General features: G+C 37.0%; 1 protein-coding gene across 1 annotated transcript in view; it reads left to right on the forward strand.

Annotated features, from left to right (window-relative positions):
• The window catches only part of PDZD8 (PDZ domain containing 8), a 78,502-nt gene that overhangs the window by 16,779 nt on the left and 47,607 nt on the right, over positions 1-14,116 (forward strand). The window contains exon 2 of the mRNA XM_081823429.1: positions 7,839-7,964. Within this exon, the coding sequence (XP_081679555.1) occupies positions 7,839-7,964 (126 nt within the window). The remainder of the gene's footprint in view (positions 1-7,838; positions 7,965-14,116) is intronic.

Genomic DNA, 14,116 nt, shown 5'->3' on the forward strand with positions numbered 1-14,116 from the left:
TTGAAGAGAAAGGAGACAGGAAGAGAGAACTGAAGTTGTTTTAGTATGCAGAAAAAAACCTCTTTTAATTCTTCATTATGGAAAATTTCAAACTTAACTCAGAAGTTAAGAGAATAGTTCAGTAAACCCCCATAATCCATAGCAGACAGTCATTAATTTATGGCCACTTTTGACCATCTCTGTCTCCCCACACTCCCCTCCCCTGATTATTTTGAAACAAATCTCTGGGTGTTGGGATTGTATGATTCTAACTTTTGTGTTGTTTTCATGACACCCTCCCTCCTTGACAAGTCTTGTCCAACTTCTGCCTGAGTATTTCTAGAGATAGAAGGTATGCAATGCAGTGAAATAGCGGTGCCTTTTTTTTTTTTTTTTTACTTGCTCTAATTGTTAATGAATTTTCCCTTTTATTGAGCTGAAAACTTGAGCAGATTTATTACTTTGGCAAAGACACACAAGCCCATGCTGAAATCAAGAGTAGATTTAGACCTCAGACTATTTTTATATTGGGTTTGTAGTAAACCCTCTTTCTCTAAAGATCACAGTGTTTACAAACAGTTTTACTGCTACCATGTGATGGAGATGTCACCAGCTGGCATTCAGGGTGCTTATAGAGCATTCTTGAAGAAACATCTGAGAGAAAAAACATTTTAGACATTAAAAAAGATTCAGATCCACATACGAGAAGAAGGCTTGGCTTCTCTTGTAGGTGTAAAATTTAAATACTGTATATTTTTAAAATGTTACCAAAGTAATGTACATTTTTAAATTAAACATGGTATTTCTTTTAAACTTTTACAGAAATACAACTCACCCCTTAAATGTGCACTAATTATAAACTTCAGTGCATTTTACACAGTGAAGAGAAGAGCATTCAGAACAAGCAAGTAGAATATTACCAGCAGTCAGGAAGTCCCTGCCACCCAGTCACTACCCTCCCTGCTCTGCCTAAGAGTAGCTACTATCTTGACTTCTACCGCCATTGATTTTGGGGTGGTTTTTATTATTTTATCTGTTTTTGAACTTTATATAAATTGAGCCATACTGTATGCGCTCATTGTTTTTCTAGATTCTTTATGTAGCTCAGCAGTACATTTGTGAAATTAATTCATGTCATTGTGTATGGATGTGTAGTTCATTGTATTTGCTGTGGAGTATTCCACTGTGTGATTGTACCTCAGTTTATCCCTTCTATTGTTGATGAACCATTGGATAGCGCTGTTATGATTATTCTTATACATTTGTGGACATTTCTATTGGCTATATCTAGGAGTAGGTTTGCTGGGTCACAGATTATGTATCTCTTCAGGTTTAGTAAATACTACCACAGAGTTTTCAAAGTAGTTCTAATAGTCTACACTAGCAGTTTCACATCTTCTCCAGCACTGGGTATTGTCTTTTCATTTTAGTTAATGTACATAATTTAAAAATCAAATAAAAAATCAAATAATAACAGAACGACTTAAAATGAAAGTCAACAGTCACTTCCCTAAACCCTCTACTTTGCTCACCTAAGTCATACTCTTCAGAAGCAACCATTTGTAACTATTTCTGTTTGTAACAGCTTTTAAGAGGCACTGATTAAGAACACAGATTTGGGAGCCTAACTGCTTAGGTTCTTTTTGGCTACACTGCTTACTAGCTGTATAACCTTGAGCAAGCTGTTTAACTTCTGTGTCTCCGTTTCCTCATCTACAAAATGGGAATTATGGTACTCATCTCATAGAATTGTTGTTAAGAATTAATAAACGTAATGCTTTTTATACAGTAAGTACTCAGTAAAGTTAGCTTTGCTAATTAATTATGGTGTTACCTCTATATTGCTCAACAATGTTATATTGCGGTTCTTGATTTAACAATTTCAGACATTGTCTGTTGATTAACTTCTTTCTGAGGTAGGTAAGGATTTAGTTAGGTGATACCCTCTCTCACCTTCCCTCTGCCTTCTCCTAATACAGTTTTTGTTTTGTTTTGTTTTAAGATTTTATTTATTTATTTGACAGAGCACAAGTAGGGGGAGCAGCAGGGAGAGGGAGAAACAGGCTCCTCTTTGAACGGGGAGCCCGACGCGGGGCTCGATCCCAGGACTCTGGGGTCATGACCTGAGCCGAAGGCAGACACTTAACCGACTGAGCCACCCAGGCGCCCCTCCTAATCTAGTTATATCATTGTTTTCAATTCATAAATTGAACTATATGCTTATTTATATATAATTGATAACATTTATATTCTGTTCAGAGTTGTCTTCCTTGACTGGTCTTTGTGTTTACATTGTTACTATGTCTGTATAATTTTTCTTTATTGCAGAGCTACCTAACATGCAGTTTTATGTTTCCTTCTCTATATTCCAATTTCAAAATCTTTGTGCCATTCAAAGCAGTATGTCCCTATAATCAAGTTTGAATTCTTTATTTTTTACCTAATTGCCTTAACCAAATTTTCAAGATTTAAATGAAAAATTAACCTCTCCCTTTTCATTCCTTCTGTCTATCTTGTCCATTCCCCTTATTTCCAAGAGGTCTTCTTGGAGCCTTCTTCCCCTGTTCCACAACAGACTTCTCTCTTGGCTTGTCACATACCTGTCTTCTGGGTGTACAATATCATTGCTTTCTGGACTTGGATCCACTATTTTCTGGATCACTTTCTTCTTTCTTGCTTTATGCCCTCATTTTGCTGGCATTTATTTTCATGTAACTTTTTAATAAAGGATGCAGTCTCCAGCAGTCTCTTTGTTTTCTTCTGAACTAGTTTCCTTATCTGTGTAAAATGAAGAAATGATTTGCAACTGTGCTTCACCATGTTATTTTATGGATCAAGAACAATAATATGTGTGAAACCATGAGTGTCCTTGCTGGGTACCTTCAGGCCAGGTTTAGTGCATTATTCCTGCAGAAAACTGGGTAGCAGTCAGATCAGGCTCTGGAGTCACATTTGAGTTTTGTTGTGGACTGAATTGTGTCCCCCAGAATTCATATGTTGAAGCCCTAACCCCCAGCGTAACGGTGTTTGAGGTAGGGCCTTTCATGAGGTAATTAAGGTTAAGTGAGGTCATAAGGATGGAGCCTTAATCCAGTAGGACCAGTATCCTTATAAGAAGAGGAAGAAACATCAGGAATGTATGTGCAGAGAGAAAAAGCCATGAGAGGACACAGCAAGAACGTGCCTGTCTGCAAGCCAAGGAGAGAGGCTTCACGGGACGCCAGACCTCCTGGTACCTTAATCTTGGACTTTCAGACTCTAGAACTATGAGAAAATAAATTTCTGTTTTTTAAGCCACACGGTTTGTGGTACTCTGTTTCAGCAGCCCTAGCAGACTAATATAAGTTCCAGTTTTGGCTTCAGTGTGTAGTATTTGTGAGACCTCTAAGACCTAGTTAGACCTGCAAATGCCCAGTTTTGGGGTGGTTGTAAGGATTAAGTGAGCAAATAAGTGACTTTTAGTCAGTACCTGGTATGGTAACTGTTTAATCTTTTTCATAAGTCTTAAAAGGGGCTATCAGTTATTTTAATGGAGCTGTCATTTATGGTTTTGTTTCTTATTTAATCAGATAATTCTAACCAAGCATTTACATATCAAAGCAACAATAAGAAATTCTTTCTGGGTAAACTGGGTTGGGATTTTTCTTAACAGTTTTATTCAGGTATAATTCATATTCCATAAAATTCACCTATTTAAAGCTTACAATTCAGTGATTTTTAGTATATTCACAGGTATGTATAACCATCACCACAGTCCCTCTTAGAACAGTTTTATCACCTCAAAAAAGAAAACCCTCTACCCTTCAGCTATCCTCCTCCTAACCACCCCAACCCTAAGTACTAATGTACTTTCTGTCTCTGTAGATTTCTCTATTCTGGATTTTCATATGAATGGAATCCTATAATTTGTGGCTTTAGGGCTTACTGGCTGCCTCTATTATTTCTTTCACTATTTTTTCTACTCCCTCTCTCTCCTCCTCTCCCCTCCCCATCCCTCCCTCTGGCGCTCCCGTTATGTGTGTGTTGGTGTACTTAATGATCTCCCACATTCTCTAAGGCTTACTTCATTTTTCTTTATTCTTTTTTCTCTTTGTCCTTTGGCTTGCATAATGTCTGTTGCTCTGTCTTCAGATTCACTACTTCTTTCCTTCTGCCAGTTCGTATTTATGGTTGAAAGCCCTTTTGGTGAATTTATTTCAGTTGTTAGTTTTCAACCCTGGAATTCCCACTTGGTTGTTTTTTTTTTAAATATACATTGATATTCTCTATTTGATGTGGCATTGGCATAATACCTCTCTTTACCTCTTTAATCATGCTATTAAAATTTTTCATGGACATATTTGTAATGGCTGTTTTGAATTCTTTTTCTGTTAAATCCAATACCTGGTCATTCTCACTGGCAGTTTGTGTTGCCTGCTTTCTGCTTTATGGGTCAGAAAGAAATCTGCTTTCCTGGTTCTTTGCATGCTTCACAATTTTTGTTGGAAATTAAATATTTTAGATAATATTGTAGCAACTTTGAGCCCTGGTCCCCCCTCCCAGGGTTCATTATTTATTTGTTTTTTAGTGATTGCCTGGCTTATTTTAGTGAAGTCTACCCTCTACCCCCATTGTGCCTGTTGTTTTCACCAGTACTCTGGGGCATATATTGTTCTACCATCTAACCCAGTCAAATTGTGGCTTCTTTGAAGGAATAATTTCTGAGGTCTTTGTTTGATACTTGTTCTCACCCCAGGAGAGATCGCCCAGCTGTCTTATTTCCTGTAAACTAGGCAACCTTTGTTGTAGGCTATATCTTCATTAAATCCATGAATCTCCTTCCCCTTAGGTTTGAGCTTCTTAGTTCCTTTGGGAAGAGATCAGGAGCTTTTTTTATGGCATGCCTTACCCTTTCCAGCCCCCTTAGCAAAAATTTTGAGTCAGAGTTCTGGAGCTGGGGGTGGGAACAATGGCAAGCTTCTCTGTGAGTGACACCCCCACTCTAGAAGCTGGGTAAGAGTGGGGGAGGGGTGGCAGCAGCCTGAGGTGCTTTAGGCTTGCCTCTCTTGGCATAGAACCATTGCAGCAGGAGCCAGAGCAAAGACGATCAGGGCACTGTGCCCAGCATGAAATCTCCATTCCACAAACAGGGGCAGGGTCAAGGAAGGGAGCTCCCATCTCTTGACTACACCTGCCTGGAATTTGGCTCTGTACTAGGAGGCAGAAGGCTGGATGGGAAACACTGCTGTCCTGCTCTTCTCAGGAAGTCTCCCTTTGACTGTGACCTGGAGGTGAGACGCTTGTGTTCTTGGCTGCAGCAGCCTAGAGTGGAATCTCTTCCTTGCTGAGCTTGTTGGAGGGGGCGGTCTTGGTTTAGGCACCACAGACTCACACCTTTCTTAACAAATTTTTGTAGATTTTCTTGAATAGAAGTTCCTTCATTTGCTGTTTACCCTTAGGGACATTTCAGAGGCTTTACGTGTTTTTTTTATGTTTTTGTTTTTATTTTAATAATTTCCACCAGTTTTATTGCAGAGGGGGTCAGTGGAGCTCTTCATGCTGTCATGTCAGAAGTTGATCTTTCTGGGTTGGTTTTTTAGGGCTTCTGCAGGACGACGTACAAGTAGCTTATTCAGGGAACTTGAATGAGAAGACAGTGACATTTTTAAGTTGATAGGTTAACAGAAGAAAAGGTTCATGAATTCTGAGGAAGGATAATGTGGTAGGATGGGAAGGTAAAAGGAAGGGGTAGCCTGCTTTATTGTTTAGATTTCTTTATGGGTTTTGGGATACTTAAAGCCTTGGACTTAAAAGTTTTGAAAACCAAGTGTCCTTAGGGAATGTGAATGTGTGGATTTTATTTATTAGCTCGGTGAACAGATAGCTTTATCCCACTGTTTAGTGTGTTATTTTTAAATGGAATTCAGTTTTGTGATTTTAGTGTACTTTTGTGGCATAAACAGTTTTAGGAAACACTGCTAGCAGCATTAATAAACCAAGTTAGACTTTATTCCATAGAACATTGAAGTCACACACCTGTGGGAAATGTTTTTATTGAATTTTAAGTTAATATATGACAAGAAAAGTTGATTCATAGAGCAGCTGTGATTTAGCTGGATTGTTACATTCAAAGTTGGTTGTGTATAGTATAGTGATCTTTGTAATGTTTTATGGAGTGACAGTGATGTGTTCTACAGGAGCCATAAGACTTGTGTGTTAAAAGCACTCAACTACAATAATATATTAACATAATAGATTTAGTTCCTCATTTTTTTCCCTCTAAAAATTTGGTGCCAGTTTGAATCACATGACTTCAAATGCAAATTAAGGAATTGAGGAGGACTTTCTGCCTGCCCCCTAATTCAGAAGCAGGAGAAAAGCACTGAACATGGTTTGTATACCCACTTATCTTTCCCTAAAAAGTTTTTCCTTTTATCCTGTTCATTGGGAAACTGTAAAACAGTATTTCTCCCCCTCTATCAATATCTTCCGGTATAAACTGTAGTGGGCTATTAATATATTCTAAATGTTTATTTCATTTTTAGTGTTGGATTTTTATAAATCAGCTCAACACATACTTGAGTCCTGATTATTTGCCTGAAGGGTACAAACAGTGTGAGACCAGGTCACGTTTGAGATTTCAAGGCATAAATGCACAGCAATTTAAGTGACTACAAAATAAAGAAGAGTGAAAGCAGTGCATGTGCTCTGCTGTGATCTGGGACCTAAAGCCGATTACAAAAAGCGTTTAGGATTTGGCTAGGCTTTGAGAAGTAGGGAAAACATCCAGTTAGTTCAGAAGGCCTGAAAGCAGGAATGTGCATAGTATCTTCAGAGTACATGAGGTGACTACACTTTCAATATAGGAAGGTTTCTAATAAGGAAAAATGCCAGTGGAAAGATTAATTGTGGTGGACCTTGGATGTGAAACCAAGAACTTTTGACCGTCTCTTTTTGTGTGTGGTTAGTGAGAAGCCATTGAAGCCATCATGTCTGGTGACAATGTGTAAGGTGAATTGAAAACTATAGGCCCCCGAGCCCAATTTTCTCTTCATTTTCCTTGTCCTTTGCTTTAATGAAGGAGTATGGATTGTGTTTCAAATTAAAGTTTTTAAAGCCTATAGTTCCTAACTCAGCACAAGCTTCTCCATGAAAACCAGAGTATTAAAGAATAAGCACATATAGGCCTGAGTTATTCATAGGTAACTGAAGTGTTTGGGCTTTGATGGAGTCAGACTAGCTTGAATTCTGGTTTTGCCACCCACCATGTAACACTGAACAAATCCTTTAACTTATAAGGCTGACTATTCTCATCTGGAAAGGGAAGCTGGTTCTATCACCCTCTCAGGATTGTGAGCATTACGTAAGAGAAAGCTTGGAAAGCTCTTAACACACTGCCTGGCAAATAGTAGACAATTCTGATGAATACCTTTGCCACCATTAATTGTTGTTATTGTTAATCATTTTCATGTACTAATTACTATGAATTATATTGTTTCCAGAACAGTGCATTCTGAATTTTGATCTTGTACTGTAGAAACACTCTTGCCATCTGGTCCAGAAAGAATCACTGTCCTGACCCACCCAAGTTTCAGGACCTAATGGTGGTCTTTAGATTTTCTTTTTCTTTTTTCTAAGTGTCTTGCCTTGTCAATGAGGGCATGCAAAAAAAAAAAAAAAAAAGCAGGAGGTCTGGGTGCCAGAGAGAAGACACCATCTGCTGCCAGTTGTAGGGGAGAATGATAAGCTTTGGATTTTTAGGGCTCATGCAGTATTAGGTTTTTGTTTTACATCGCTTTCCTACAGGTAGGTTTTGTTATTACTCTTTAAACTGTGGTGTTTATTGTCCAAAAATTTAGACTTATCTTTACTTTTCCCAGGTTTAAGCCGTTTTTTCCATTCCAAACTTCGCAAGGATTTGAAGAAGATGAAGAAGAGCATATCCATATACAACAATGGGCACTTACTGAAGGCCGCCTTAAAGTTACATTGTTAGAATGTAGCAGGTATGTTCTTTATTTCATCATTGCTACATTATGGGAAAGAAAATGCAGTGAAAATATACTTAAGCATGTTTGTGTTTGTTCCCCCTTTGTGTTAATTAATTATGTATGATCAGTAAATCTTTAATCATAAATTTCATAAAACTAGTCCTTTCCAACTTGCAAAAAATATAAACCATATTTTAAGAAAGCATTCTAATGGAGAGGATCATTTGTCCTTCAGTAATTCCCAGACTTTTTAAATGCTTGATGCTCTTTTGGCATATTTCCAATTTACTAACTATTGGAGAGCTGTTTATAGTATAACATTTTTGAGACTTGTTATGTGATAATTGGAAATACCAATCAGAAATGCTTAGAAAGCCCTGTGATTCTTAAAATTTTAGAGCTGAAAGGGATCTCAGAAATAATCTTGCCCAGCCTCCCTTATTTTACTTTGCCTGCCCTATAGTCTCAACTGTGTTCATATCTTGCTTAAACTACTTACCACACTAACCTCCTTACTTTTCTCCTAATACTGGTTACCGATATAACCACCAGAATGACCTTTTTAAAATGCAAATCTTCTTGTCACTTTCCTACTTAAAATTCTTTAATGACTTCCCCGTTACTAGAATATAGACCCAAATCCTTGCTATGGTCTGCATGCCCCTCTTGCCTCTCTGGCTTCTTTCTCCTCTCAGCCCCTCACTCAGAGTGCCTCAGCCACATAGGTTTTCCTAAAGGAAGATGTTGGTAAACTTTCTCTCTCAAGGGCTAGATAGTAAATATTTTAGGCTTTACGATTCACATGGTCTCTGTTGCTCGGCCATATAGTATGAAAGCAGTCATAGTACATGGTATGGCTGTGTACCCATAAAACTCTACGTGTGAATTTCATAATTTTTGTGTGTCATGAAATATTCTTTTAATTTTTTTCAATCATTTAAAACTGTGAAAACCTATGGTAGTTTATAGGCTACACAAAAACAAGCAGGGGGCTGGATTTGGCCCATGGACCATAGTTCACTATTCCCTGCCTTAGATGTTTTACCATACTAAGCTTCTTATGTTGACTCCCCACTGTTTTCCAGGCTGAAGGCCCTATCCCATTTTCTGCTTCTTGAAACCAAACTTCCTAGATCGACTTCAACACCTGCCTCTTATTAAAATCATTTCAAGTACAAGTATACTGCCCTTATGCTACATTTCTATGACACTTGTTTATACCACTTATTTGGTACTTATCACTTCTATTTTTATTTCCCGCCCATAATAAAAACAAGTGCCTGAGTACACAGTTATATTTTGTACCTAATATATTTGTGTCCTTGCTAATAGGTTAATTTTAAGTATACTAAGAATGTGCTAAACATTTTTTTTGTTTTGTGTTGGAATGATTCAGTATTGTACATCATTATGTCAGAAAGACTGTTTGAAAAGGAATTCTCTTATCAAAGACTAAATATGCTGTAGATTTTGTAAAAGGGACTGTAGTGTACAGTTAAATGACACAAGAAAAACACAGCTCTACACAAGTCTGAATTTGAATTGGCTAAGCTAATACGGTATGTAAGCATGAGTATTAAATATCTAATTATAATTTGGGTTTGTCACATTAACATTAGGAAGGACATTTTTCAAGTGATTTGTGTCTAAGGAAATTTTGACCAGATGTTTTTTTTTCTTTCAGTGAATTTTCTTGTAGATTCACATTTCTTGTAGATTCACAATCATACCATTGGATTATCTTTTCCAAAATAGTCATAGCAACTTTTAAATATTAGAAGGGCAATTTTGGACAGAATTTCTTAACTCTCCGAATCTACCTACTCATCTACCCCTCCCCAAACCTGCAAAGATAGCCTTGAAGGAGATTTATTATTCACTTATTCAACATACATTTGTTTACTATGATGTAGATGATGTGTAATAAAGAGATAATGTGCTAGGAATTTTTATTTATTTATTTTTTAAAGATTTTATTTATTCATTTGAGAGAGAGAGAGACAGAGACAGAGCACAAGCAGGGGGGAGAAGTAGAGGCAGAGGGAGAGGGAGAAGCACAGTCCTCGCTGAGCTGGGAGCCCGACATGGGGCTCGATCCCAGGACCTGGAGATCATGACCTGAGCTGAGGGCAGGCGCTTAACCATCTGAGCCACCCAGGTGCCCCCCTTTTTTTTTTTAGATTTTACTTATTCATTTAAGAGTGTGCCAGGAATTTTTAAAAACTAGTTCTTTTGCCTTAATGTTGCTGGTGGGGTTATAGATTGATTATATCTTGGGAGGAAGCACACTATCTAAAGCGTTTTCCAGTCACTATCTTTATAAACCCCATCATGTAAAGTTACCTAGTATTGTGGTGCTGTGTTATTTTCACACAGTTTAAGGATTACTTAAAATTGTTTATGAAGGAAAGAATAAATTACTGTTTTCTACTCATCCCTGCCTTTTTTTTGTCTTCAAATTGAATTCTAACATTCATTCTCATTAAAATCTTACTTACATTGTTTTTCTTCTAAACTATTTTCTTAGTATAAAAAGTAGAATTCTCAGGTCAGATGGATTCCAAGTTTGTAGGATTTAAACTAAAGAGGACATATTATTGTAATCTAAGCATTTATATTTTAAGAATTTTTCCTGCTCCTGAATGTAAACTCATTTTGTGTGATATAAACTCTAAAGCAGAAAGAAAGTGACACTGTAAAGAAAGTGGAAGAAAAAGTAAGTGCCCTTTTTTTGGAGGGAGGACAAAAAAAAAATGCTTATCATTTCAATTTTGGAAACTTAAAGGTTTAAGACCCTTGAGATGTTTTTTACCATGACTACTTCATTTAGTGATATGAAAAGGTTTGAGGCAAATAGAATAAAATTATTGAATGATCAAATTTTTAAGAGAACATAAACATTTTTTTTAAAGATTTATTTATTTATTTTAGAGAGAGGGAGAGCATGTACTTGGGGGAGGGACAGAGGGAGAGAATCTTCAAGTGGACTCCCAGCGAGCACAGAGCTTGATCCACAACCCATGAGATGACCTGACGCTCAACCCACTGAGCCACCCAGGACCCGCAAGAACATAAACATTTAAAATTAAAACATTTCTGTGGACCATTTGTATGTGGATAAAGTTGTTTCAAATTAGCATGCTGTCATGAGTTAAAGTTTCCTGGGTTTTTAGCTTTTAGACATGCATATTCACATTTCTCTTGCTTGAAAGAGACGTACATGTTCAAGTTGTTATAATGTCATATGTATCATTTACTATTGTTAATAGTTTTAGGTTAACATTCTTATGAATGCTTATTTCCTAGGCTTGTAGAACTTGACCTTGAATCTGGTAAAAATAATAGAACTTCAGTAATTTTTTTCCCAAGTCCATAAAATAGAACATCAAACTCATTATCCCCAGACAACCATAGTTCTCTATGAGGATTTCTTTTTCTTTCTTAAACTTTTTAATTTGAAGTAATGGCTGTGTTGTGAGGACGTTTTTTAAACTTTATTTTGATGTAGTTTCAGACTTACAGAGGGAAATGCATTTTTAAATGCATTTGCCGATGAAACAAATCAGAAGTATCCATAGAAAACAAACTTTACTGAAAATATTGGAGTTGTGGAAATAATACTGGCATTTGAGGTGGAAAGTGCTGTGTTCGTATCTTAGCCATGTGCTCTTACTGCTGTATGTCCTTATACAAGTTGCACATCTCTAGAATGGGCAAGGATGCTTGCTGCCTTGCTGGTAATTGTGATCAGAGAAAGGTACATAACCCGCAGTGCCTACTGCATAGCAAGCCTTCGACAGATGTAGCCTATATTTTTTTTTTTAAGATTTTTATTTATTTATTAATTTGAGAAAGACTGCGCAAGTGACGGGGGGGAGCAGGGATAGGAACAGAGGGAGAGGGACAGGCAGACTCCATGCTGAGCGAGGAGCCCAGTGCAGGGCTCTATCTCACAACCCAAAGGTCATGACCTGAGCTGAAATCAAGAGTCAGATGCTCAACAGACTGAGCCACCCAGGCGCCCCAGTAGTCTCTATTATTATGCCTTAATATAATCATAGTATTTATCAAGAAGAAAACAAATCTTTAAACAAAAGTATATTTTTCTTTGTGTATTTGGTTGTGAAAACTGGAATTTTTTTAAGATTTTATTTATTTGAGAGAGAGCACGAGTTGGCAGAGGGAGAGGGAGAAGCAGACTCCCCACTGAGCAGGGAGCCCCATGCAGGGCTCTATCCCAGGACCCTGAGATCAAGACCCGAGCCGAAGGCAGACACTTAACTGACTGAGCCACCCAGGTGCCCCCTGGAATTTGAATTTTATTACTTTAAAAGGGTCTCACGGTGTAAAGGGAAGTTATTTTCTAATTATCTGAAATATAGTTTTGAATTTCCCGATTAAAATCTTGGGGGCAGAAACACAACTTCACTTGTAAAAATTGGTTCTAACACTTTGTATTTGTCAAATTTTTTTAAAAACAGTCATTCTGAATTTTTTTTGCATTGACTATAGCTGATTTTTTTTTTAACCATAGATGAACTCAATTGCTGTATTCATAGCACTGCTATTAGAAGACTAAATTAAACATTCGTGTTGCAATCATATTGAGATTATTTTTAGATTTACAATTTATCTCATAAATTACATTCCATCTTAAAGGATTTGAGGTATTTTGCGGAGAAAATATATGCCCATGTGCAGTTAAATAGAAGATAAATTATATAAAAAATAACCATATAGAGAAGAAAAGATCAATTTTCTGGCAGCAAAGGAAACTTGATGGATTACTTAGCTCTTATTTTCTGGTGTACTATACATGTTCTTCAGGGGAAAAGAAATTCTGGCACCAAATTCTAGATGGGATTTGTCATATACATCTTTATGTTAAAAGACATTGATATAATAGATATATTTTCTTTTCTTTGGCTTATTTTATCAACCAGTTACATTTTAAACAAACTAAGTTTGTAGTTGGTGAATGCAAAGCCTATGAAATTTTGTTGTGTGAGAGTTCTGTACTCTAAAGCAGTATATTTAGGATAGCCTGTCCTAATTATAGATAGGAAATTCTGATTAAGGTCAGTTCTTCACTGAGTCACACTGTTCTAAAGTCTGTATTTTGTCAGTAGCTTCTAAAGTGTTTTGTTTTACTGGGTTCCAAAAATACATCATTTAAAATTTTTTCAAATGTTAACACGAAGACAGAAAACCACAGCAGTTGACATTCTACTCTATTACCAGGAGTCTTCCCTTATTCCCTAATTATCTATTATCAGCATGGATGCATGGATTCCTGTTTTTTTCTTTGACTCTCCTTAATTATTTTGGTGCCTAAGTTGTCCCGAATTGGGCCTCTGGGAGCCTCTTCAAACTGGCTCCGGTATGCTGCATCTGACATAAACTTGTCTTTTTTTGCTTCTTTTTATTTTTTTTTAAAGGTCTTTATCACTCTGTGGTATAACAATTGTTCTAGGTTCATTTTGTATCTTCTCTGTCTCAGTCCTAGAATCCGCTATTTTTCCAAAGAGCCTTGGTTCCTTTTAGTAGAAAATAATACTAAAAACCAAGATCTGGGTGTTGGGTATAGTCATTGCTACTCGTATATAATCAGAGGCCCCATTAGTGGACAGTTAACAAATACATACATGTATAGACACTTACAGGTATATAATATATACAACACATATATAATTTAGAAATCGTGAATTGACCCAAAAATCCAATTCCAGTTCATTCTCATAGGGTTGTTCTGTGCCTTGGTTTTTGCTCCTTTCATATTTTTGTCCCTTGAACCCTGGCTCCCAGTAACATCAGCAGTTTACTCATTTGTTTTATCCCGTAATACATCTCAGATAGTTTCAGACTTGCTTTGTCTGTATAAGTAGAGAAAACATACTTACGAAAAGAAATTCAGGATTTATAAGTTAATCAGAGAAAGACATGTATCATATGACTTCACTGATATGAGGAATTCTTAATCTCAGGAAACAAACTTGAGGGTTGCTGGAGTGGGGGGGCGGTGGGAGGGATGGGGTGGCTGCGTGATAGACACTGGGGAGGGTATGTGCTATGGTGAGCGCTGTGAATTGTACAAGACTGTTGAATCACAGATCTGTACCTCTGAAACAAATAATGCAATATATGTTAAGAAAAAAAAAAAAAAGATA

This window comes from Leptonychotes weddellii, chromosome 6, assembly GCF_054177405.1.
Source record: "Leptonychotes weddellii isolate Sample4059 chromosome 6, ASM5417740v2, whole genome shotgun sequence".
NCBI lineage: Eukaryota > Metazoa > Chordata > Mammalia > Carnivora > Phocidae > Leptonychotes > Leptonychotes weddellii.